The following is a 26,329-nucleotide window of genomic DNA, read 5'->3' on the forward strand; positions in this document are numbered from 1 at the left end:
AAGAACAATTTTTTAATGAAAAATGGAATAATTGAATTTTCAGTAAAATAGATGATTTTTGAGCCGAAAAGATTCATTTTCAAACAAGAAGATGAATTTTCAGCAAAAAAGGACGGATTTTAAATGAATTCTCAACCAAATAGTTGATTTTTTTTTACAAAAAACAACAATTTATTAATGAAAAATGGAATAATTGAATTTTCAGTAAAATAGATGATTTTTTAACCAAAAATATTTATGTTCAACCAAAAATATTCATTTTCAACCAAGAAGATAAATTTTTAGCAAAAAAGGACGGATTTTAAACGAATTCTCAACCAAATAGTTGATTTTTTTTACAAAAAAGAACATTTTATTAATAAAAAATTGAATAATTGAATTTTAAGTAAAATAGATGATTTTTTAACCAAAAATATTTATTTTCAACCAAAAATATTCATTTTCAACCAAGAAGATGAATTTTCAGCAAAAAAAGACGGATTTTCAATGAATTCTCAACCAAATAGTTGAATTTTTCTTACAAAAAAGAACAATTTTTTAATGAAAAATGGAATAATTGAATTTTCAGACGAATAAATTCATTTTTGACAACAAATTTTGTTAAAAAAGTAGTTCAGTTTACAATTAGAGAGATGAATTTCTAACCAAAATGATTAATTTTTCATACAAAAATTAGTTTTTAATAAAGTAAGTCAACCTTTAGCCCAGCTGAATTCTAATCCAAAGCAAATGACCAATTTTTAGCCAAACAGTCGAATTTTTAACCAAAAAAATATGAAATTTGTAATAAAATAGATGCATTTTCAGTAAAATAGATGAATTTTTAATCAAAAATATTCATATTCGTCAACGAATATTCACTTTCAATCTTAAATGTTCATTTTCTTCGAAAAAAAAAACAAACTAATTTCTAATCAAATACATGGATTTTTAACAAAACATTTGAATTTTTAAACATAATACATGAATCCTCAACCACATAGTTGAGTTTCTCTTATAAAAAGATACATTTTTAATCAAAAATGAAATAATTGAATTCTCAGTTTAAAAAATTCGTTTTTTACAAACAAATTTTTTAACAAAATGATGCAATTTTCAATTGAAGAGATGAATTTCTATCAAAAATGATGAATCTTTCATTAAAAATTTCGTTTTTAACAAAGTGGTTCAACTTTCAGCCCAGAAATTAAATTTTCAACCAAAAAATATGAATATCCTACAAAATATTTGAATTCTAATCCAAAGTAAATTACTTATTTTGAACCAAACATTTGCATTTTAATTTAAAAAAAATCAAATTTGTAATAAAAGAGATGAATTTTCAGTAAAATAGACGATTTTTTTTACAAAAAATATTCATATTCAACCAAAAATATTCACTTTCTACCAAGAAGATGAATTTTCTACCAAAAAAAAAAGACTAGTTTTCAATTAAATACATGGATTCGTTTTTGACAAAAACCAAAATTTTGATAAAAATAGTTCAGTTTTCAACCAAAAAGATTAATTTTCAACTAAAATTATAAATTTTCAACCAAAAAAAAAAAAATAGTTTTTAAGAAAGTAGTTCAACCTCCAACTAAATAATTCCATATTTAACTCACAAAGGTGGATTCTCGACGGAAAATTTTATAGTTATAATATTTCAAATAAAAAAAGATGGATATTTCATAAAATAGTTTAATTCTAAACTAACACATGTTAATTATTTATAACCAAACATTTGCATTTCAACCCAAAAAAATATGAACTTTCTACCAAAAAAAGACGAACTTTCCATAATATACGTGGATTTTCAACAAAATAGGTGAATTTGTATCCAAAAGATAAATTTTCGACAGAATACATGAATTTATTTATCAAACAGTTGAGTTAAATAATAATAACTTTCTACTATACAATTGCAATTCTAACATAGACTTGAGAATTTTCAAGAAAAATACACGAATTTTTAACAAAATAATTGAAGTTTTAAACAAATATTTAAATTTCCAATTTACAAAGACGAATTTTCAACTAAATGGTAGACTTTTTAAACAAAAAAGCTTAAATTTCAACTAAATAGTCGAATTTTCAAACCAAGAAGACGATCTTTTTAAAAGACAGCTAAATCATTATCAATCTAAAAAGCTGAATTTTCAACAAAAAATATCATTTTCAACAAAGAAAAATGAATTTTCAAACATATAATTGAATTTTAAAAAATTAATAATTTTCAAGTAAAAAGATTATTTTTTAGAAGGCTGTGGAATTTTCAATAAAAAAGTTAATTTTTACTCGAGAAAGTTGCATTTTTAAACAAATGGTTTAATTTTTTAGCAACTAAATTGTTATATACAGTTAAATCTTCATTCTGAAAAGTTGAATTTTCAACAAATACATATTTTTTTTATCCAAAAGGATGTATTTTCTATACAAAAAAGCGAATGTTCGACCAAAAATATCATTTTCAACGAAAAAACATAAATTTTCAACAAAATAGTCAAATTTACAAAAAAATAATAAATAATTTTCAGGCAAAAAGACAAATTTGTTATAAGACAGTTGAATTTTTAACAAAAAGAAGTGTTTGTTTATATTAAAAATCGAACTTGATTTAGGATTTAACTATTTTGTAGAACATTCATATTTCTTGTTCAAATATTAACCATAACATTTTTTGTCGAGTATTCATATTTTTTGGTTGAAAATTTTGTTGTTTGGAAGTTCAACTACTTTGTTAAAACTATTTTTTTATTGCTTCAGATTTATAATTTTAGACAGAAAATTCAATTATTCCATTTCCAATTAAAAATGAATCTTCTTATAAGAAAAAATAAACCTTTTGGTTGAGTATTCATTTATTTGTTGAAAATTCAACTATTTTGTTAAAAATTCATCTTTTTGGTTAAAGTGAAAATTTTTTGTTAAAAATTCATCCATATGACTGAAAATTCATCTCTTTTATCAGAAATATATTGTTTTTTTTTTTAATTAAAATGCCACCGCTTGCTTCAAAATTAGTATTTTTTTTTAGAATTCAACTATTTTGTGGAATATTAATCTTTTTGGGATGAAAATTCAACTCCTTGGTTGGATCATATTAGTTAGAAATTCATCTTTTTGATTGGAAACTGAACTATTTTGTCGAAAATATTTGTTTGTGGCAGATTAATTTTTATAACTGAAAATTTAACTATTCCATTTTTTATTCTAAATTGATCTTTTTTTATAAGAAGAATTCAACCATTTTGTTTGCAAATCATGTAGTTTATTGAAAATTCGTCTTTTTTGGTAGAAATTTCATATTTTTTCGGTTAGAATTCCACTATTTTGTAGAATATACATCTTTTTTAGTTTGAAATATTAACTATAACATTTTCCGTCAAGAATTCATCTTTGTTGCTTAAAAATGCAGCTACTTGCTTGGGAGTTGAATTACTTTGTCAAAAAATATTTTTTTTTGTAGATAATTTATAATTTTAGTTGAAAATTGATCTCTTTGATTAAAAACTGAACTATTTTGTTGAAAAAAATGTTGTGAAAAATTAATTATTTAAACAGAAAATTTAATTATTCAATTTTTTAATAAAAATATTTATTTTTATAAGAAAAATTCAACTATCTGGTTGATAATTCGTTTATTTCGTTGGAAATTAATCTTTTTGTTAAAAATTCATCTTTTTTTTGTACACAATTCATTTTCTTGGTAAAATGAATATTTTTGATTAAAAATTAATCTATTTGACTCAAAATTTAAATCTTTGATTAGAATTGTAATTTTTGATTGAAATGTCACTGTTTCGTTCAAAATTTATTAAATATTCATGATTTTTGTTCGAAATACATCTCTTCAATTGAAAACTGAACTATTCTGTTAAATATATTTTTTCTATAGAAAATTAATTGTTTTAACCTAAAATTTAACTATTTCATTTTTGATTAAAAGTTTATCTTTCTTCAGTAGAAAATTAAACTTTCTGGTTGAAAATTTGACTATTTTGTTGAAAATTTGACTATTTGGATGAACATTTAATTGGTTTGTTGAAAAATCATGTTTTTGCCTTGAAAACTCCAATTTTTTTATGGAAATTCTTTTCATTTCAGATGCAAAACTTCTCTGGTTAAAAATAGAATTGCTTTTGTAGAAAACTCGTTTTTTTGTTGTTGTTTGATCTGTTTTTCCTTGACGATTCAACTACCGTGTTGGAAATTCTGCTGCCCTGAGCAGGCCTATAAATAAGGAAACCTAAATTTGATAGACTTACCTTGCATTTTTACCTCCGTCGAGCAAATTCGGGATCAAGCCATGCCTGAGAGTTCCAGCAAATCCAAGAATAATAAACCTGGCTTCTTCTTGTCGACCAGTCAACAAAAAAAGGCCTCTGAGGGCGATAAAAGTGTCTCTTCCCCAATTTCTCATGTAACCTGATGCGAAGTGAGGTAATCCAGCGGATAAAGTTAAACAAATTTGTTCATTCTTGCCATTTATCTGCCTTGTTTTTGGTTTTGGGGGATCCAAATTAGGAGACAAATTTGGAAGCTGTGCTGACATTACTGCGCCACCAACTTGCACGGAAACTAGGGACAAAAGTTTGATGAAGGTTGATCCATCCTTCACGAAACTGAAAAATTAATTTCTCACATCAGTGAAAGAAAAGGAATAAAATTGATAGAATTAATGAAAAGTAATTTTGAGTATACCCCTCTTCTCGAAAAGCATATCCTTTTTCCAATTTTCTCCTCAAATATACGGCATTTGAAAATACAATTGTTCGTTAAATAAAAAAAATTATTATATTCAAAACTAGAATATGCTAATGCAAGAAAGTTTTTTTTATCTTACAGAATTATATTTTATGGTTGATTAAACTTTTTAAATTGGAGTAATTTCAATTTAAACTATTAATATTTAAATAAACTTTAAAGCTAAAGTATTCTTTCGCGGAATCTATAGAAATTAAATATTTTTCAAATTAACTATAATAAAGTAGAATGGTCTGTCCGTCCACATTAAAGATTCTTTAGCACTCCCTTGAAATTTGTATAAATCTGTTAAATTAGCTTAAAATAATTCAAGATCCCTTGAATACTTTAAATAATTGTTTGAAATCCTTTGAAATCTTGAAAAATCCTACAAATTTCTTTGAAATCTCAGGTATTTTTTGGAATATCTTGAAATTCTTTGGAATTTGTTAAAGTAATTAAAATTTTTTTAATCTTTTAAAATTCCCTGGATTCTTTGAAATAATTGGATAATTGAAATCTTTTTTAATCTTCGGAAATCGTTAGAAATTCTTTAAATTTATTTTTTTTTTGATTTATTTTTCAAAGTTCTCGAGAAATCACTTAAAATTGAATATCAAATCTTTGGAAATCCTTTAAGATTCTTTAAAAATGTTTTCCAAAAAGTTCTAAACTGATAAAAGAATTTTATTTTTCAATTGATTTCGGTATGTAGTTTTCTTTGGTATCAAGATACGCAGGTAGAAAAAATTAATCTTAATATTTTTATATCGTTTTTTAAATGATTACAATTAGGCAATTTTGAAATTTTAATCTTTAAAATTGAGAAATTTCTAACTTATCAATTGTAAAAGTAAGTCTTTAAATATAAACGATTTTTTTTATTAAATACTCAAAAAACATAACTGTACTTAAAATTTAACAGTGTTTGACTGCAGAAGAAAAGATCAACGATTTTCAAACTAAATAAAAATTTATGTTTCTTCTCTTTTTCTTTCATGTTGCGTACTCCAAGCCAAATTGCATAGTTCGAAATAAAACAAATTGCAATACCAAATTTACTACATTTTTAAAGCAGAACTTCCAGTTTTCTTAACTAATATTTTAAACATTACATTCTACATACTTGAAAAAATAATTTGAAACGATTCAATTTCAAGATTCTTATTCAAAATTTTTAAAAAGTATCAAAAAATATTTTCTCTAATAAATTCAGCAGTCTAATCGACATTTTTAGTAAATAATAAATATATTAAAAAATGAACAGTTTTTTCAGATACTAAATATTTATTTAAATATACATTTAATATAACATTAAATTAAAATCAAAATTTATATATTTATACAAATTTGTAATAGAATTCAAACAAATTTTTTCTCGTACGGATTATGATAATTTTAAGGGAAATGAATAAAGTAGAAAAATTGTCAAAGATTTTAAGTTATTTTAAAAGATTCTAAAGAGTTTCAAGAGTACCATTATTTTTGTAAGTCAAAAATTTTCAAATAAGCATTTTTAATTCACCGCAAAATTAATTTTTTAATTATTTCTAAAAAATTGATTAAATATACAATTTATAATGTGAATTAATTTCTAACATTGGGAAATATTTTGAGTTTTAACATCTTGCTTCCAAATTATAATTCATCTTTTTGACACTTTTAAAGGAATAAGAAAAATGAAACTATATGTTGCTGGGAAATTTTTTTATCTTTTAGGTTTTATTTTAAAAAAGATTAATTTTTAGTTTTAAAAATATCAAAATATGCGGAAAAGGAATCTGGAAGATTTTAAGGCAATTTTTTAATTTTGTAGGATTTTAAAAATGTAAGGAAAACAAAAATGATTCAAAAGATATTTAAAATTTTGAAATGATTAGAAACAAATTTTGAAGTAAATTGAAAGAGATTCCAAAAAATTTCTTTAAAATTCGAAAAAGAATGTAGAAGATTTCAAATCAAAATTTTGCAATTTTGTAAGAATGTAAAATTTTAGAAAAATTCGAGTAAGTCTCTAAAATCTTAAAAAGAGAAGTCGAAAAATATTCTATTTTTTTTTAATCTTAGGAAAGATTCGAGTCAATTAAAATGATATTTAAGAATTTTTATGTTTTAAAGAGATTGAAAATATATTAAGACTTAAACAAATATTTCCGCAAATTTATAAAATATTTTAAAATTTGTTAAAAACTTCTAAATGTCCTAATATTTTCTAAAATACTGTAAAATAAAACAATTTTCTTTAAAAACTTTCCACGTTCTTTTTGTACACATCTGAATTTTTCAAAAATCTTTTTGAATTTTCTCAAGAATCTTACGAAAATTAAATTTATACAAGATAAAACCCGGATTAAACTTATTTCAAAAAATGTTTACGAAAAGAGGTGGAAGCAGCCGTAACAATTAAAAAGACATTTTTAAATTGAATTTAATAAGGCGACAAATTCCACTCTATTTATACTTTTCAATTATAGTGCTTATATTCATAAAAACTTGAATGGTACACTTTTTATAAAAAATTTATCTTTATAGGATGAAAATTCAACTCCTTGGTTAAAAGATGAACTAATTTTATTTTTAACAAAATTTCTTTTGTTTGAAGATTCATAATTTTTAGTTAAAATTTCAACAATTTGGAAAAACCTTCAATTGTTTTGTAGGACATTAGTTTTTCTAAATTGAACATTAATAATTTTTTTCAATGAAAATTTAACTATTCCATTTTTGGTTAAAAAGTTAACTTTTTTAGACTAATAATTCAACTATTTGATTAAAAATTGGTCTTTTTTTTTGGTAAAAAATTAATCTTCTTAATTGAAAATTCAACTATTCAATAAAAAATGTATGCATTTAAGTGCAAATTCGGCTTTTGACATAAAATCAATTTTTTTATTTTTAACCAAAAAATTGATTCTATGTCAAAAGACGAATGTTTTTTTGGTGAAATTGAATTGTTTTTTATTAGGAACTAAAAACTATTTATTTGAAATATAAATTATTATATTACTAGTTGGAAATGCATTTATTTAGGTTGAAAATTCAACCACATGGTTGAAAGTTGAACTACTTTCTTAAAAATTTATTTTTCTGTCTCGAGATTTTTGAGGTAAAAATGAATTTTTGAATGAAAATTTAACAATTTAGACACAAATTAAACCGTTTAGTATAGAAAATTCTTCTTTTTGTCTTGAAAATTCATCAATTTGGTAGAAAATTTAACTGTTTTGTAAAAGATTGGGGTTTTAAAATAAAAAATTAATCATATTTAATAAAAATTTAACTATTCCATTTTTAATAATTGATGTCTTTTTTTCAAAATCCAACTCCTTGGTTGTGAAACTTCGACTTTTATATAGAACATTAATGTGCTTGGTTAAAAATTTAACTGTTTGCTTAAAAATTTATATATTTGGTTGAAAATTTATATTTTTGGGTTGAAAATTTAACTGTTATTAGAGAAAATTCGTCTTTTTGTCTTGAAAATTGAAAATGTTAGTAGAAAATTTAATTGATTTGTAGAAGCTTCGTTTTTTCTTTAAATTGAAAATTAGTTTTTTAAATAAATATTTAACTGATAATTAGGAAGCTCTTTGGAATCGCCTTCTTATAGAAAGATCATTTCTTCTTTCCTAAATGTAAACATAAATATTTAATCTTCTCCCTATTTTCCCCCTTTTTTGAAAATAATCTATTTCCACTTTTTTTAGCTCTTTTTGCGCTGTGAGCCACAGTATGGCAATAATTAAAAATATTAAAAATATTAGAATACCTTGACATGGAATTGTAGCATTGATCGAGTAGGATTGTGTAAACATTAACGAGAATCACATCGAAATAACTTGGAACCAAATATCGAGGAATTGTCTTCAAAGGCTCTAGAGCTTTTTCTAGCCATTCCCCAAGAGGTCGGGTTGATTCGTCTTCTTTAAGTCGTTTCCACAAGTAATCTGAAACAAATATTGAAACCTTTAATATCGTCAAAGAGAGAAATAGATTTTCTAGTTTAATTGAAAATATTAAGTCTTTACCGATCAACCAATTTCCGTCCCTCAGATTTTTACATAAAGGATGTCCGAGGTCATTATTGGGTCTGATGTCAGCTAACAAGGAAATTACACCTGAAATTCAATTTAAAAAATTTTTGACAATTTTTGGATAGCAGGCCTCGAACTCAAAAATAAAAAAGGCTGTAAATAGTGTCATGAAATATGTCAAGCATTAAACTTATATATTAACAGGGTGAAGATTCCTTGGAGGATTTTACATTCCCGATCATTCCCCGGTTTTCTAAACATCCTTTAATACAACGGAGAAAAAATTTTTAAATAATTTAATTGTTTCATGAAAAATAAGCAAAAAAAAGTGAAAAATAAGCTGAAAAAAATAATTTTGTAAAAAAAAGAAATGGATTTTTAAAAAAATAGTTCAGTTTTCTACCTAAATAATGAATTTTCAAATGCAATAGTTGAATTTTAAACCCAAAAAATGAGTTTTAAACTAGAACAATGAATTTTCAACTGAAATAGTTCAATTTTCAACAACAAAAAATTTCATTTAAAAATATTAATTGCCAATCAAAACTTAAATTCATGAAATTTTAAGTTAAAAACATTAATTTTCGATCAAACAGGAGAATTTTCACCTATAACTATGGAATCTTCAATTGGAATCAGTTAAATTTTCAATCAAAAAAATTACTTTTCACCAAAAAAACTAACTTTAAAAAAAAAATTAACTTTAAAAAAAAATAGTTACATTTTCAAATGATGAATTTTGAACTAAAATTGTAAATCTTTTAATGGAATAGTTCAATTTTAAAAAAGAAAGATGAATTTTTAACGTAAATTATGAATCTTTAACTAAAATGGTTGACTTTAATTTAATTTAATTTTTAGTCAAAAAATAAATGTTCAACCCAAGAGATGGATTTTTATCTAAAATTATGGAGTATTCAATTAAAATTTCAGTTATATTTTAGATTTAAAAAACGAAATAATTTTTAACAAAATCGTTAAATTTTCAGCAAAAAAATTCCTCTTCATTCAAAGAAAAAAGAAGTTTGCAATCAAATAGTTGATATTTCTACGAAAGAAATGAACTTTTAATTAAAATGATGAATCTTCAACAAACATTTTTAACAAAATATGCGGATTTTCAACGAAGTAGTTGAATTTTCAATAAAAAAAACAACAAATTTTCATCCAAATTGTTGACTTTTTAACAAGAAAGGATCAATTTTCAACCAATAATTGAACAACTACTTTATTTGATTAATATATAAAAAATGAATAAATTATAATTTAATTAGAGTAAACTGAGATAATCTGAAAAATCTGTGAGTGTAGATAGAATAGAAATATTTTTTTTTAAATTGACCATAATTATTAAAATGCTGAAAAATAAATTTATCGCGGTCAGAAGTAAAGAACTGGTTTCAAAAAAATTAAATTCCGGGTTTTTCCTGGTTTCCCGGTCAAGTCACCAAGCTGATTGATGAAAATAAAAGAATAGAAGGAGGTGCCATGTAAAGATGAGCAATATTTTTATTTAATTAATTTTTTGTTAGCTTCGATTTTCCATTTTTTTGTTAAACTCTAGTAGACAAAAAATTACATAGCACAATTCATATATTTAATGAATAAATTTAATTATATCTTATTTTTTTCGAGACGTGTATGAGAGAAATAAAAATGTTGCCAGAATATTAAAAATGTACTAATACCATGTGCTATTTTTACGTAATAACTGTTCGGTATTTAGTTTTACAAATGTAGGGTGATTTTACACCAACTATTTAACTTTCTCGAAAACTTAAAGGATAGTAGATTGAAAATAATTTTGTTTTTGAAAGTTCATATTCTTGGCTTGAAAATTCAAATTTTTTGTACAAAATTCGTTTTTATAGCTTAAAAATTTAACAATTTGGTTAAAAATCGTACTTTTTGGTTGAAAATTCATCTTTTTCGTTTGAAAATTTAACAATTTGGTTTAAAACATTTTTTTTTATTAAGAAATTTGGTTGAAAATTCAATTATTTTGTTAAATATTCATCTTTTTGGCTTGAAAATTAATCTCTTCTGTAGAAATTTGAAAAAAATTCAGTTTGGTAGACTATTTAAATATTTGATTAAAAATATATGCATTTGGTTAAAAATTCTTCTTTCTTGTTTAAATGCAATTGTTCTTTATTTAAAATTAAAATATTTTTTTCGTTGAAATATTAAATATTACGTTTTTTGTTCAAGATTCATCTTTTTTTTATGGAAAATTAACTCCATGATTGAACGTTTCACTAATTTCTTGAAATTCCTATTTTGTTGTTGTTAAAAAATCATATTTTGAGCTGAAAACTGGTGCCTTTTTTTTAGTTAAAAATTAGTTTTTCAATGAAAATTTTAAATATTTTGTTGACAATTCAACTGATTGGTTAAAATTATCTTTTTGTTGAAAATTCAACTGTTTTATACAAAATTCGCATTTTCGAACCTAAAATTAAACAATTTGGTTAAAAACGTATGTATTCAACTGAATGGTTATTAATTCTTTTTTTTAATAACAAAAGTTTATTTTAAATTAAAATGTTTATTTTAACGTAAAATACTTTTTCCCTTGTATAAAATTCAGCGTTTAGGTACAGTTTTCATTGAAAAATAATATTTTTAAGTTAAAATTTCAACTGCTTGGTTTTTATCTTTGGTTTATATTTTGGTTAAAAATGACATTTTTAACCGAAAATTTAACTCTTTTTTTTTAAATTCAACTGATAAATCCAAAATTAACTTTTTTATTGAAAATTAATATCCATGTCTACTTCAAAATTGATTTCTTTTTTTTTTTAAATTTCAACTATTAGGTTAAGAAATTAAAGACACGAAACAAATATAAACTAAAAATTAATAAAGTAACATTTTGACTAACATCAAATCCATTGTTTAAACTATATAGTTGAAAATTGATGTAACTTGTTGAAAATTCGTATTTTTTGGTAGAAAATTAATCTTCAAGGTTGAAAGTAAAACTATTTGGTTAAAAATTTATGTATTTTGTTCAAAATTAGTCTCTTTCATGGTAGAAAATTAATCGATTTCGTAGAAAAAATAACTATTTGGTAAACAATTTATGTCTTTTGTTGTGAATTCATCCTTATTGGTATAAAATTAATCTTTTCACTAAAAAATCAGGTTGGTGGTTGAATGTTTAACTACTTTTTCAAAAGTTCATTTTTGTGTTGTAAATTCATAATTTTATATAAAAATTTCTTTCTTTCTTTTTTTTTTTTTTGTAAAAAAATTTCTTTTTTTTTTGTTCGAAATTTAACTATTCTTTTGCAAAATTATATTTGCGGTTTGGAAATTCAACTGTTTTATACAAAATTAAATTGTTTCGTAGAAAGTTTTTTTTATATAATTAAACATTATTTCTCTGAAATTAATATTTAACTACGCCATTTTTTGTTAAAAAGGATTTTTTTTAGATAAAATTAATCTTCTTGCTTAAAAATTCAAATAATTCGTTAAAAATTTGTTTATTTGGTTAAAATTACGTACTGTCTGGTAAAAAATTAATCTTCTTGTTTGAAAATTCAACTATTTGGAAGAAATCTGTATTCTTTATTGACTGAAAAATCTTTCCTGGTCCACAATTCGTCTTTTTTTTTATTTGAAAACTCATCTCTTTTTTTTAAATGTCAATCTTTTTTTATTAAAAAGGCAACTGCCTGGTTAAAAATTAATCTATTTTTGTTGAAGATTCAACTATTCTATTATAAATTCATCCTTTTTTATATAAATCAACTGTTTTTGATCAATAATTAAAACCTTTTTTTGGGGGCAGGGGGGATTCAACTACATGGTTGAATGTTGAATGAAATTGTTAATTCAGAAAAAAACTTTACTCTCAAAAATATTTTTTAAGGAAAATTAAAAAAATGTAGCAATAAAGTGGCACTGGCGGACATTTGTGAGAGAATAGTGACTTTAGAGTCCTTTTTTCAAAATATTAGAAAAATATTTTCATCACTCAAACGGAATTGCAAAAAGAATGTAGAAAACAATATTTGACATTAATAATAATCACCTTGAAGGCCAGCATAAACCAGAGGACCATATTCTGGAATGTCATAAACTCCGAAAGTATTCGAAGTTTCGTCTCTTTCTTCTTGATCACAGCGATATAATGCTTTATTCAAATCCGCAAGATCCATTCGAGAAACGATAGTTTGCAAATCTGAAGTTTTTGGTGATGTTATTGTGGTGACCGTATTTTGTAATTTTTCAAGAGCTGGTTTTATGTTCACGTGGAGTGATACTCTGTAATAAAAAAGCGATTAGTTTTCGTAGAAATTAGTTAAAATTAATTAATGATTCATTAATTTAAAATTAATTAGTATACGGGGCCTAGCGCCACCAGGGTACTTTTTTTGAAAGCCTGGCGGCACCAAGCCACTTTCTTTTCATACGGAACATTTTTCCAGTTATGGACCATCCATAAATTACGTTCGCAATTTTGAGCTTTTTTGACCTACCCCTTATCCCGAAAGTAACCTAGTTGCTGGCTAAGGACGGATTTTACGTGTATAAATTCTTTTACATAAAATTAGTGTAGATAACATGTTGAATGCAATACGAAATATTTATATTTCTAAGATTTTAAGCCGAAATATATTTCATTTTCAAGAAAATAGTAGAATTTTCAACCAAAATATAGTTTCTGTAAAGAGCGACGATTTTTAAACAAAAAAGGCGAATTAAAAAAAATTAATTTTCAACAAAACAGTTACATTAACAATCGAATGGATGAACTATCTAATAAGAGACGAGTTTTCAAAAAAAAATGGTTAAAGATTTAACACAATAGTACAATTTTCAACCCAAAAAGACGAATTTTTTCAAAGACAGTAGAATTGATAATAAAAAAGTTATTATTCAAGCAAAAAGATAAATTTTCTACCAAGGAGAATGACTTTTCTACCATAAAAGATGAATTGTCAATGAAAAATCATGAATTTTTTAAAAACATAATTGAATTTCTGACCAAAAATGATGACTAAAAATATTGTTAAATTTTCCAAAAATAAATCAATTTTTAAATAATTCAATTCTTAAAAGATAGTTGAATTTCCAAAAAAAAAATTCTTTTTAACCAAGAAAGATGACTTTTCTACCATGAAAGGTGAATTTTTAACAAGATAGTTGAATTTTCAGCCAAAAAGTTGAATTTTAAACAACCAACAATAATTTTCTATCCAAAAAGACGACTTTTTAACAAAATATATTAATTTTCCATCAAACAGTTGAGTTTTCAACAAATAAGATTAATTTTCTACCGAAAAGGACGACTTTTCAACAAAATAAATGAATTTCTTAACAAATAGTTAAATTTGTAACCCATACAGGATAACGTTTCAAACAGAAGAGGACCAGTTACATTTTTAGATAAAAACTCTGATAGAAAAAGTTTGAACGAAAAATTATTTTTTTAAACAAAATTGTTAAATTTTCAACAAAAAAGATGAATTTTCGACCAAAAAGATTAATTTTCTACCAAACAATATGTATTTTGAACAAAACAGCACAATTTTTAATATAAAAATTTAGTTGAAAGCAAATAGTTGAATTTCCAACTATAATTATGAATGCATAATAACAAAATTCTTTTTTTTTCTACAAAGTAGTCCAACTTTAAATAAAATAATTAAAATTTCAACCAAAAAAGATGAATTATCTACGAAGCATGTGACAGTTTATATTTCAACAACACAACTGCATTTTTAACCAAAAAGGATCAATTTTCAACCAAAAAGAATAGATTTCTACCAGGAAAGACGAATTTCCAACAAAATATATTAATTTTCAACCTAGAAGTTGAACTTTCAACAACAAAAAAACATTTTTAAAGAGTTTTCTACAAAAAAATATTTAAAGATTTAAACAAATAGTAAAATTTTCAAGCCAAATTTTCGATCATGAAAGGTGAATTATCAATTTTAAACAACATGAATTTTTAACGACATAATTGAATTTTCGACCAAAAATGATGACTAACAAAATAGTTCAATTTTCCAGAAATAATAAAATTTTAAACAAAATAGTTGAATTTCTAACCAAATAGTTGTAATTTCCACATAAAATATTAACTTTCAATCAAACATATTGAATTTTAAGACAAATTATTTAGAAGAAGATTAATTAATTTTTCACCCAAAAAGACGACTTTTCAATCAAATGTATGAATTTTTTACGAAACATTTGAATTATTAACTTATACAACATACAGAATAAAGTTTCAACCAAAAATGGAATAGTTAAATTATCAGATAAAAACTCGGATAAAAAAAATTTGAACAAAAAAAACACGAAATTTCAACAAAATTGTTAAATTTTCTACTAAAAAGACGAATTTTCTACCAAAAAGATTAATGCTCCATCAAAAAAGACGAATTTCCAGCTTATCCAATATACAGGATAAAGTTTTATCCAAACATGGAATATTTCATTTTTCAGATAAACAAAATAATTTAGAAAAAATTTGAAAATCAAAGAGATGAATTACATACAAAAAGTTGAATTTAAAACCGGAAATACTATTTTTAAACCAAAAAGTTTTATTTTTAACCAAATAGTTTAACTTTGTACCAAATTCGTGTATTTTAACGCCAAAAAGATTAATTTTCTACGAAACAGTAGAATTTTTATTAGAAAAGTTAATTTAAAAGCAAATAATAAACTTTTCAACCAAAAAAGATGAATTCTCAACCAATCATGTAACAGTTTATATATAATTTTCAACCAATAAGATACAAATTTTACCAAGAAAGACGAATTTCTAACAAAATGCATGAAGTTTGAACCAAAAAGTTTAATTTTCTTAGTTTCGAAAATTTTTTTTTAACAAAACAGGAAACAAATGTTCATCAAAATAGCACAATTTTCAACAAAAAAGATGAACTATCTTATAAAATAGACGAGTTTTCCAAAAAATAGTTAAGATTTAACCAAATAGTAAAATTTTCAAGCCAAAAAGACGAACTTTTTGAAAAAAATGGAATTTTTAACAAAACAGTTAAATTTGTAACCAAATAGTGGACATTTCTGCATGCACAGAATCATTTTCAATAAATTGCCAAATTTTCAAACAGAAAAGACTAAAATTGTATCAAATGTTTGATTTTTCAAGATAAAAATTAAAAAATTTCGAACACAGTTGAATTTCCATAAAAAAAAGTTCATTTTCAACCAAGAAAGATTCATTTTCTACAAAGAAAGATGAATTTTCAACAAAAGATTATTTTCAAGCTAAATATCAATAATTTTTAGAAACCAGTAGATTTTTATATCGGAAAAGACGAATTTTTAATAAAAAAGATATTTTTCAGTTAAGAAAAATAAATTTTTTAAAAGATAGTTGAATTATCAAGCAAAAGGTTGAACTTTCACGAAAAAAATTAATTTTCTACCGAAAAAGACGACCTTTTAACACAAAATAAGAATTTTCTACGAAATATTAAAATTTTGAACCTATACAGTATACAGGATAACGTTTCCACCAAAAATGAAATAGTTAGATTTTTAGATAAAAGCTCTGATTAAAAAAAACTGTGTAAAAAAACAATTTTCGACAAAATTGTTAAATTTTCAACCAAAAAGTTAAATTTCCGACGAAAAAGATGAATTTTCTACTAAAAATAACGAATTTTGAACAAAATACATGTACTTTCAACAAAATTATTTAATTTTAAAACCAAAACGACATTTTTCTACAAAAGAGTAGAATTTTTAGCATTAAAGTTTATTTAAAAGCAAATATTTGAATTTCCAAATCAAATTATAAATCCTTAATAACAAAATTCTTTTTTTTTTTGCAATGTAATTCAACTTTAATCAAATAAAATCGACATTTCAACTAAAAAAGATCATTTTTCTACCATGAAAGATGAATTTTGTACAAAAGGGTATTTTCAAAATAGGAAGTCGAATGTTTTAGAAAACAGTGAACTTTTAGATCGGAGAGGTTGAATTTTTAATAAAAAAGATCATTTTCAATCAAAATAATTTTTTAACAAGATAGCTGAATTCTCAACTAAAACGTTCAAATTTTAATAAAAAAAGAATAATTGTCTATAGAAAAAGACGACTTTTCAACGAATTATATGAATTTTTTCACCAAAAAGTTGAAAAGATTAATTTTCCATCGAAAAAGAATACTTTTCCACAAAATACGTAAATTTTCTATCAAATTGTTACATTTTAAATTGTAAAGCATACAGGATCAATTTTAGACCAAAAATGAAATAGTTAAATGAATGCTATACCAAAAGAGACGAATTTTGAACAGAATACATATATACTTTCATCAAAATTGTTTAATTTTAAAGCTAAAAAGATTAATTATCTATAAAATAGTAGAAGTTTTAACATAACAGTTTTTTTATAAAACCAAATAGTTGAATTTCCAACTAAAAAATATTTCAACCAAAAAAGCTGATCTTATTACGAAGCATGTAATAGTTGATATTTCAATCAAACACTTGCATTTTCAACCAGATAGGATAGATTTTGAACTAAGAAGATTAAATTTCTACCAAGAAAGACGAATTTTCAACCAAATATATGAATTTTCAATCTGGAAGTTGAACTTTAAACTAACAAAGGTACATTTTTAACAAAACAGTTAAATTTTATATGAAAAAGAGACATTTTTAACCAAAAATTCAACATTTTAATTCCAAGTTAAATAAATTGATTTCCAATCCAACATGAAAATAATTTTCATTAAAATAGTTGAATTTTAAATCAATTATATAAATCTTTAACTAAAAAAATTTATTTTTAACAAAGTAGTAAAATTTTTGATAAAAAGATGACCTTTTTAACAAGATAGTTACATTTTCAATACAATAATTAAATTTTCAAACAAATAATAGAAACTTAAACTGACCTTGATTATTTCCGAACTAAAAATATAATAGCAGTCTTTTCAATAAAGGTCTGAACATTATTTAACTTTTTAACATTATTTCCACTTATATCCCCCCCTTGTTCCTTAACCTAATTTTTACCCCCCCCCCCCTCAAAATGGTAACGTAGTTTATGGAAATTACCGAAAGGCCAATTTTTCTTTTAGGACTCTACACCACTGAATAGTACTCGACATTGTATTATAAATAATCATAAGTAAGAAATAAATTTAATAAAATTTTTTAACAATTTACCGAATCACTACCACGGAACCGGGTTGGAAGTTGACGAAGTTAAGTTGTGTGATTTTTGGATCGCCAGAGTCGACTTTTTCCAGAATTGAGGAATCACAAATTTGGACGTGTTCTTTTACGTTTACTGAGTACTCAGAGATTCCGTTTATGATCTTCTCGTCCTTGACGTACTTTTCAGGATAGCGGAAAGGTGAAGATCCATTTCTAAAATAAAAATTATTCTTAAAAGATTAGGTTAAACATAATTCCAAGTGTGGCCGCAAAACTTTTTTCTTTAAATTCGCTAACTTTTCCCTGACTGATTTCTCATTTTCTCAGACTAATTATAATCAAAGATCAAAATTCTAACTTTGTAACATTTTTAATATAGAATCTTTTATCAGCAAAATAATGCAGATAAATTTATAAATGTATTATTCTCAGGGCTGCCAGAGCCTAATTTACTAAAAAAAAGTTAACTAATTTAACCAAAAAAAGTGACCAACAGTGACTAATTTTTAACTAAAAAAACTAATGTGCATTAATAATTTGACTCATACTATTTCGAAATTTAAAGAATTCAAAAGAATTCGATGAAATTTATAAGAATTCCAAGTAAATTTAAACTAATTCAGGAGAAATTCATACGAGTTCAAAAAGAACTTAAGTTAAATTCAACAGAAATCTAATCAATTGGAAGAATTTCAAATTATATAATAAACGTACTTGATTCGAGTAAAAATAAGAAGAATTCGATCAAATTCGTAAAAATTCAAGGCAAATAAAAAAATTCAATTAAATTGAAAACAATTAAAGAAAAATAAAAAAATGCATTGAATTCAGTAAGTTTTAAATGAGTTAAGAAAAATTCAAGGGAATTCAAAAGCATTTGACGAAATCCACAATAATTAAAAGTGAGTTTAAAAGACGCCAGGATAAATTAAATAAAACATTTTAAAACTTCATAAAAATCCATTGAATTGAGTAGAATTGAGTGAATTCAGTAGAATTAAGGTTAATTCAAAATTTAAAGAACAGTCAAAAGAATTTAAAACAATTCAGGATCAATTAATACAAAATAAAGGTGAATTCCAAATTAATTCCAATGAGTTGCAAAAAATATTTGATAATCTCTGAAACCCCGAAAAATCCTTAAATTCTTTAAAATAAACTTTTTGAAATCCTTTCAAATATTATAAAATCCTGTGAAATCGGATATTTTCTAAAATCCTGGAAATTTGCTAAAAGTGCCTTGAGAGTTCTAAACTCTAAAATATTTCAAATACGTTAAAATCTTTTCGAATACCTTAAAATTGTTGAAATCAATTACAAATGTTTTGGAATCTTTTAAAACCCTCTAAAATATTACAAATCCTTTCAAATCTTTTGAAATAATTCCCTTTAACTTTTTAAAGCTTTTGAAAATGCCTTTTAATATTCTAAAATAACCTAAAATATTTCAAATCCTTTAGAATCTTTTCAAATCCTTATACATTTTTAAACCTTTTTATAAATTCCTTGGTATCTTTCTGAAAGCCCTAAAATATTTAAGATCCATTAAAATCTCTTAAAATCCCCTTCAATTTTTTAAAGTCTTTGAAAATTACTAAGAATTTTATTAGATAAACTGGAACCTTTAATATCCTGTGAAGTACCTTCAAATTATTGAAATCCATTAAAAATTCCTAGGAACATTTTCAAATTTAATTAAAATATAACAAATCCTTTGATATCTTTTGAAATACTTTGAAATGTTTTAAAGCGCTTTGAAAATTCCTTTAAATCTTTTAAAATACCCTAAAATATTTCAATTTCTTCAAAATATTAAAAAAATCCTTTTCGTTTTTTGAAGCTCTTGAAAATTCATTAATATTTTTCAAAATGTCCTAAAATATTTTAAATTCTTTTAAATCCCTTCGAATTATTGAAATCAATTAAAAATTCCTAGGAACATTTTTAATTTTAATTAAAATATTGCAAATCCTTTGATATGTTTTGAAATCCTTTGAAATGTTTTAAAGCGCTTTAAAAATTCCTTGAAATCTTTTTAAAAACCCTCAAATATTTCAATTTCTTCAAAATATTTTAACAATTCTTTTCGTTTTTTAAAGCTCTTGAAAACTCCTTATAATTTAAATAAAAAGTTAAAGGTATTTAAACAATTTTGAAATTTCTCAAAACGTTTTAAAGCTCTTGAAAATTCATTAATATTTTCCAAAATGTCCTAAAATATTTTAAATCCTTTTAAGTCACTTCAAATTACTGAAACATATTAAAAATACCCTTAGATATTTCAAATCCTTTAAAATTGGTTGAAATTCTTTGATACTTTTTTCTTTAATACTTTTTTAAAGTAAAATGTTTCATAAAATCTTGATGTATATGAATATTTTTTAAATGCTGTTAAATCCCTAAATTATGCGCACGAGTTCATTAAAATTCATTAAAATTTAATAAAATCCCGTGAAATTGCATAAAATCTTTTGATATTTACTGATAAACTGGAAATATTATCAAAATATCTTGAAAGATTTTAAAATCTATTAAAATCATTGAAATCTTGCAAAATATCTTTAAACTTTATAGGTTCTATAAAATTATTCCATATGTTCCAAAATTCTTGAAAACTTCAAGAAAATTGGTTTAAATCCCTTAAAACCATTCAAATAATTGGAAATTCCTTGAAAATTGTTTTAACCTACTAAAAATGTATTAGAATTTTTTTAAACATTATACCATTTTTTAAATCCTTCGAACTCTTTCGAAATCCACTGACAATTTTTTAAGACCCTCAAAATGTCTAAAAATCTTCTAAAATACCGTAAAATCTTTCAAAGCTTTTAGAATCACTTCAAATTATTGAAATCTATTAAAAATGCCCTAAGATATTTGGAATACTATAAAATATTTTGGAATCCCTTAAAATGTTGTAAAATTGTAAAACCAACAAATCGTTGAAAGCAATTAAAAATTTCTTAGAGTCTTCTAAAATATCTTAAAATCTATTAAATTCTTTAAAATCTTTGGAAATGTTTGAACATTTTTGAAAATCTTTAAAATCTGACGAAATTCTTTTATTCTTGTGAATAAATTCTTTGCCACCCATGAAATATTATCAAATGAAATGAGCTTTTAAAATCTCTGAAAATCATTGATATCCTCAGAAATCTGATAAAAACCCTAGGAATCTTTTAAAATATCTTAAACCTTTTCGATCCTCTAAAACTGTAAATTCTTTAAAATCCCATGAACATTTTTTCTTAATCACTAAAATTATTAAAATCCTTAGAAATTCATTGAAAATTGTTAACTTTTAAAAAAATTATCGTAGTATCTTTTAGAATACCGTAAAATATTTTATTCCCTTTGAAATCTTTTTTAATCTCTTGAAACTTTTTAAAGCTCTTAACAATTCCCCGGGCTTTTTAAAAATAATCAAAATATTTCAAATCCTTTGACATCTTTTCAAACTATTGAAATTTCAAACAAATTTAGGAATCCTTTTAAGTATCCTTAAGTATTGAAAGAAAAATGACTAAAGTGATATTTTATTGAAAAAATCTTGAATTTTCCTGACTTTTCCCTGTGTTCCAGTGTTTCACTGATTATAATATATAATTATATATAATATTATATATTATATAATAATTAATAATGGTATAAATATTCAGATTTCACAAATATTTCAATGATTTTCCAAAGATTTCAAATTTTTCGCAACGATTTAAAGATTTTCACAGATATTACCAAATATTTCAAAAACATTTCGCATATTTCACAAAGATTTCAATGATTTTTTAAGCATTTCACAATGATTTCGGATAGTTTAAAAAGATTTTGCCAAATACTTCAAAAATATTTTCAAGAGTTTTAATGATATCCAACACATTTTTAAGATTAAAAATATTTCGCAAAGATTTCAAATATTTCAAAAAGATTTGACAAAGATTTCGGATAGATTTAAAAACTTCACAAAGGAATAAATGATTTTAAAGATTTCAATAATTTTACAAATGTTTGAAAAATATTTCGAAGATTTACAAAGATTTCACAAAGACTTCAGATTTCAAATATTTCGCTCAGATTTAAAGAATTTCACAAATATTATAAAATATTTTTAATACTTTGCAAAACTTTCAATGATTTTTTCAAGATTTCATGATGATTTCCAATTTTTCTCAAAGAATTCGGATATTTTAAAAAGATTTCACAAAGTCTTCAATGATTTCCCAAAGATTTCAATCATTCTAAAAAAGATATCGAATATTTCCAAAATATTTTTAATATGCTACAAGGATTTCGGATATATTGACAAAAATTTCACAAAGATTTAAATGATTTTCAAGTGCTTTCAATCATTTTAAAAATATGATGAAATATTTATAGATTATTAAAAATATTTCGCAAAGATGCCACGATATAGCAATTATTTTCCGAAGATTTCACAAAGATTTCTATGATTTCCCAAAAATAATAAAATCTTTTTAAAATCTTTTTAATATTAAGCGAAAATTTCAATGATTTCGGAAATATTTTAATGATTTCGCAAAGATTTAAAATATTTCGCACAGATGTAAAAAACTTCACAAATATTATAAAATATTTTTTAAATATTTTAAATATTTTACCAAAATTCCAATGATTTTCTAAAGATTTCAAACGTTTTGCAAAAAATGTGGATAGTTGAAAAAGATTTCACAAAGACTTCAATGATTTCACAAAGATTTAAACAATTTAAAAAAGATAACAAATATTTTAAAAATACTATAAAGATTTCAATGATTTTCCAAACATTTCGAAGATTTCACAAAGATTTAAATTATTTCTCAAAGATGTCAATGCTTTCATAAAGATTATAAAATATTTAAAAAATCTATTTAATATTTTACCAAAAATGCAATGATTTCAGAAAAATTTCTTAAAGATTTCAAATATTTCGCACAGATTTAAAAAATATTTTTAATACTTTACAAAAATATCAATGATTTCACAAAGATTTCAAATGTTTCATAAATATTTCGGATGGAATAAAAATTTTCACAAAGATTTTAATGATTTTCCAGTGATTTCAATCATTTCAAAAATATGATCAAATATTTATAAAATATTTCGCAAAAATTTCCAAATGTCACAAAGATTGCAATTATTTCCCAAAGTTTTCAATGATTTTAGAAAAATTGCAAAGATTTCGGAAAGATTTCATCAATATTTCAATGATTTCACAAAGATTTCAAATATTTCGCTAAGATTATAATTATTTCCCAAAGATTTCAATAATTTCCCAAAGATTATAAAATACTTTTTAAATATTTTAAACATTTCACAAAAATTTCAATGATTTCAGAAAGATTGCAACAATTTAAAAAAGATACCAAATATTTCAAAAAGATTACAAATATTTTAATGATTTTCCAATAATTTCAATAATTTAAAAAATATGACCAAATATTTGAAATATTTCGCAACGATTTCCAAAGATTTCACAAATTATTATTTCAAATTATTTTTCAAAAATTTTACAAAGATTTCAAACATTTCGCACGTACTGGAAGAACTTCACAAATATAATAAAATATTTTAAAAATATTTTTTATATTTTACAAAAATTTTATAGTTTAAAAAGATTTCACAAATACTTTAATGGTTTCCCAAAGATTTCAAAATATTTAAAAAAGAGGCAACTATTTTAATGATTTTCCAAAGATTTTTGATAGATTAAAAAAAAACTCACAAAGATTTTAATGTTTTTCCAATGATTTCAATCATTTCAAAAATATGACAAAATATTTATAAAATATTTCGCAAATAATTCACTAAGATTGTAATTATTTTCCAAATATATCACAAAGACTTTAAATGTTACGCAAAGATTCCGGATATATTTAAAAGATTTAAAAGGCTTTAATGATTTTCCAAAGATTTCAACAATTTAAACATTAAAAAAATATATTTTATAAAGATTTTAATTATTTCCTAAAGATTTAAAATATTTCATAAAGATTTCGGATAGATTTAAAAGATTTCCATAATTTTCCAAATATTTCGATCGTTTCAAAAATATGATCAAATATTCATAAAATATTTCACCAATTTCACAAATATTTCCAGATATTCCTAAAATATTCGACAACGATTTCAATGATTTGCCAAAGATTTAATTTACAAAGATTTCGGATAGATTAAGAAAATTTTAAAGACATGCATTATTTTTTTCTGAAAGATTTCAGGTAGATTTTTGGAAAAATTCAAACGATCTGATGAATTCAATCATTATTTTAGAGGGGGCAAATCAATACTTTTCTCATCCCTGAGGGATTTCTGTAGGTCCAGTGGAAATTAAAAATAAAATAAAATTTGTAAGTTTTCAATATTTCGAGAATATTCTTTCGTACTCACTTCGCTTCTTTGTGAGAAAAGGAAGCCTCTAAAATAATTTCTTCCACGACTCCTTCGACTCGTAATGGTTTGACATGACGTCGAAGATCACTAGCATTGGGATCAGGATGCTTGAAAGCAGTGAATGCTACTAAAACTACACTTTCATGAGTAGATGGCGAGTGTCTTGTTACTGCAACCACGTCCGCATCCATTTGATCAACAAAAACTTGGGAGAATTTTTCTCGGCCGAGACTATTGTGAAGATCATTCAGTGCTTTCTTGGCGGCTATAATTCCTGATTTTGGTCCAACCAGACTTGGACTTTCGTCTGCTAATTTAACATCGTCTGTCCAGGAAGGATATTGCCTTTCTTCATCTACGACGTGTATCTGAGAAAAATGGAAAATATTAATAAATATTTAAAACCTATACAGACTTTACAGTCCAGAACGATATTAATAAATCAGAGACAGGATGATTTTTCACAAAAATAGGAGAATAATAGTATAATAAATTTTTTTAAATAAACTTAATTTAGTTATCATACTTCTTAGAATACACGTTGAAATAAATTGCATTTTCAACAAAAAATATGGATTTTCAAACCAAAAAAGAAAAAGAATTTTAACAAATGATTTAACTTTTCCATCAATAAAGATTTTTCAGGCAAGAAAGAAAAAAGTTCAACTAAATTGTTAAATTTTCAAGCCAACAACACGCATTTTCAACAAAATTGTTGAACTTTTAAGACACAAATATGAATTTTCAACCAGAAGAGTTAATTTTCAACCCAATAGATGAATTTTCAACCAATAAATGAATTTCTAACTAAAAAAAAAACAGTTTTCAACCAAAAATGAAATAGTTTAATTTTCAATGACAAAAATACGACATTTTCAACCAAAAATGAAACCGTTAAAATTTCAGTAAAAAAATTAATTTTCAACAAAACAAAAAGGAATTTTTAATTTAAAAAAAGGAATTTTGAACAAAGTTGTTCATCTTTTAACCAGGTAGTTGAAATCTGAACCAATAAAGATTAATTAAAATTTTACCGAAAAATATTCCCTTTTGAAATGAAGAGAAGTTGCCTTTAAAAAAATTAACAAAATGGTACAATAGTTAGCCAAAACGGATTAATTTTTAACCAAACAGTTGAGCTTTTATCCAAAAATACAAATATCTAACATAACAGTTTAATTTTCGACCAAAAAAGATAACTTTTTAACAAAATAATCGAATTTAAAAAATAAATGATAATTTTAAACATATAGTAGAAATTTTGACCCAAAAAGATGAATTCCATCCCAAAAATATAATATTAGACGTTTCAATTAAAATGAATAAACTTTCGATGAAAAAAGATTACTTTTCTAACAAAAGATGAATTTTCACTCTAAAAAGATGGATTTTCTATTTTTTTTAAATTGCAACAAAATAGTTCAATTTTCGGCCAAAAAAGACAACTTTTTGACAAATTAGTTGAATTTTCTAAAAAAAAAGAACTTTTGAGCCAAGAAGACGTATTTGCTATTCAATAAGACGAATGTGACAAAGCAATTTAATTTTAAACCACAAAAGATGAATTTTCTACGAAAACACAGTCGCTTACAGTCACTTTTTTTCTGAAATTAGTTTTTTGTTATACACCTATTTCTCGATTTTCTTGAATTCTTTTGCAATATTTTAGGACATATAAAAATAGTCCTAAATTTTTAAATATATTTCCACAAATTGAAAGGATTTCAAAGGATTTCTAAGATTTTAGAGTATTTTTAAAAATTCTAAGGAATTTCCAAGAGTTTAGAATTTTTTCAAGCAATTTCAAAACATTTCAAAGTAGTTAAAATCTTTTAGGGTGAATGCAAGGAATGTTGAGATTCCAAACGATTAAAAAATTTTTAGGGTATTTTTTAAAATTCCAAAGAATTTTCATGGGATTTCAACACATTTCAAAGGATTTGAAATATTTTATTTTTTTAAGATTTCAGAGCAATTTAAAGACATTTAAACATTTTCAAGTAATTTCTAAGTATT

At 23.5% G+C, this 26,329-nt stretch overlaps 1 protein-coding gene across 3 annotated transcripts in view; it reads right to left on the reverse strand.

The window, feature by feature from the left end:
- LOC117176269 (glycogen debranching enzyme) overlaps window positions 1-26,329 on the reverse strand; it is a 101,646-nt gene that overhangs the window by 27,186 nt on the left and 48,131 nt on the right. For all 3 annotated transcript variants that reach the window (XM_033366438.1, XM_033366436.1, XM_033366437.1), the window contains 6 exons: window positions 24,311-24,681; window positions 17,936-18,139; window positions 12,802-13,034; window positions 8,754-8,843; window positions 8,495-8,672; window positions 4,248-4,604 (listed from right to left, as the gene is read on the reverse strand). In XM_033366438.1, coding sequence (XP_033222329.1) covers window positions 4,248-4,604; window positions 8,495-8,672; window positions 8,754-8,843; window positions 12,802-13,034; window positions 17,936-18,139; window positions 24,311-24,681 — 1,433 coding nt within the window. The remainder of the gene's footprint in view (window positions 1-4,247; window positions 4,605-8,494; window positions 8,673-8,753; window positions 8,844-12,801; window positions 13,035-17,935; window positions 18,140-24,310; window positions 24,682-26,329) is intronic.

This window comes from Belonocnema kinseyi, chromosome 7, assembly GCF_010883055.1.
Source record: "Belonocnema kinseyi isolate 2016_QV_RU_SX_M_011 chromosome 7, B_treatae_v1, whole genome shotgun sequence".
NCBI lineage: Eukaryota > Metazoa > Arthropoda > Insecta > Hymenoptera > Cynipidae > Belonocnema > Belonocnema kinseyi.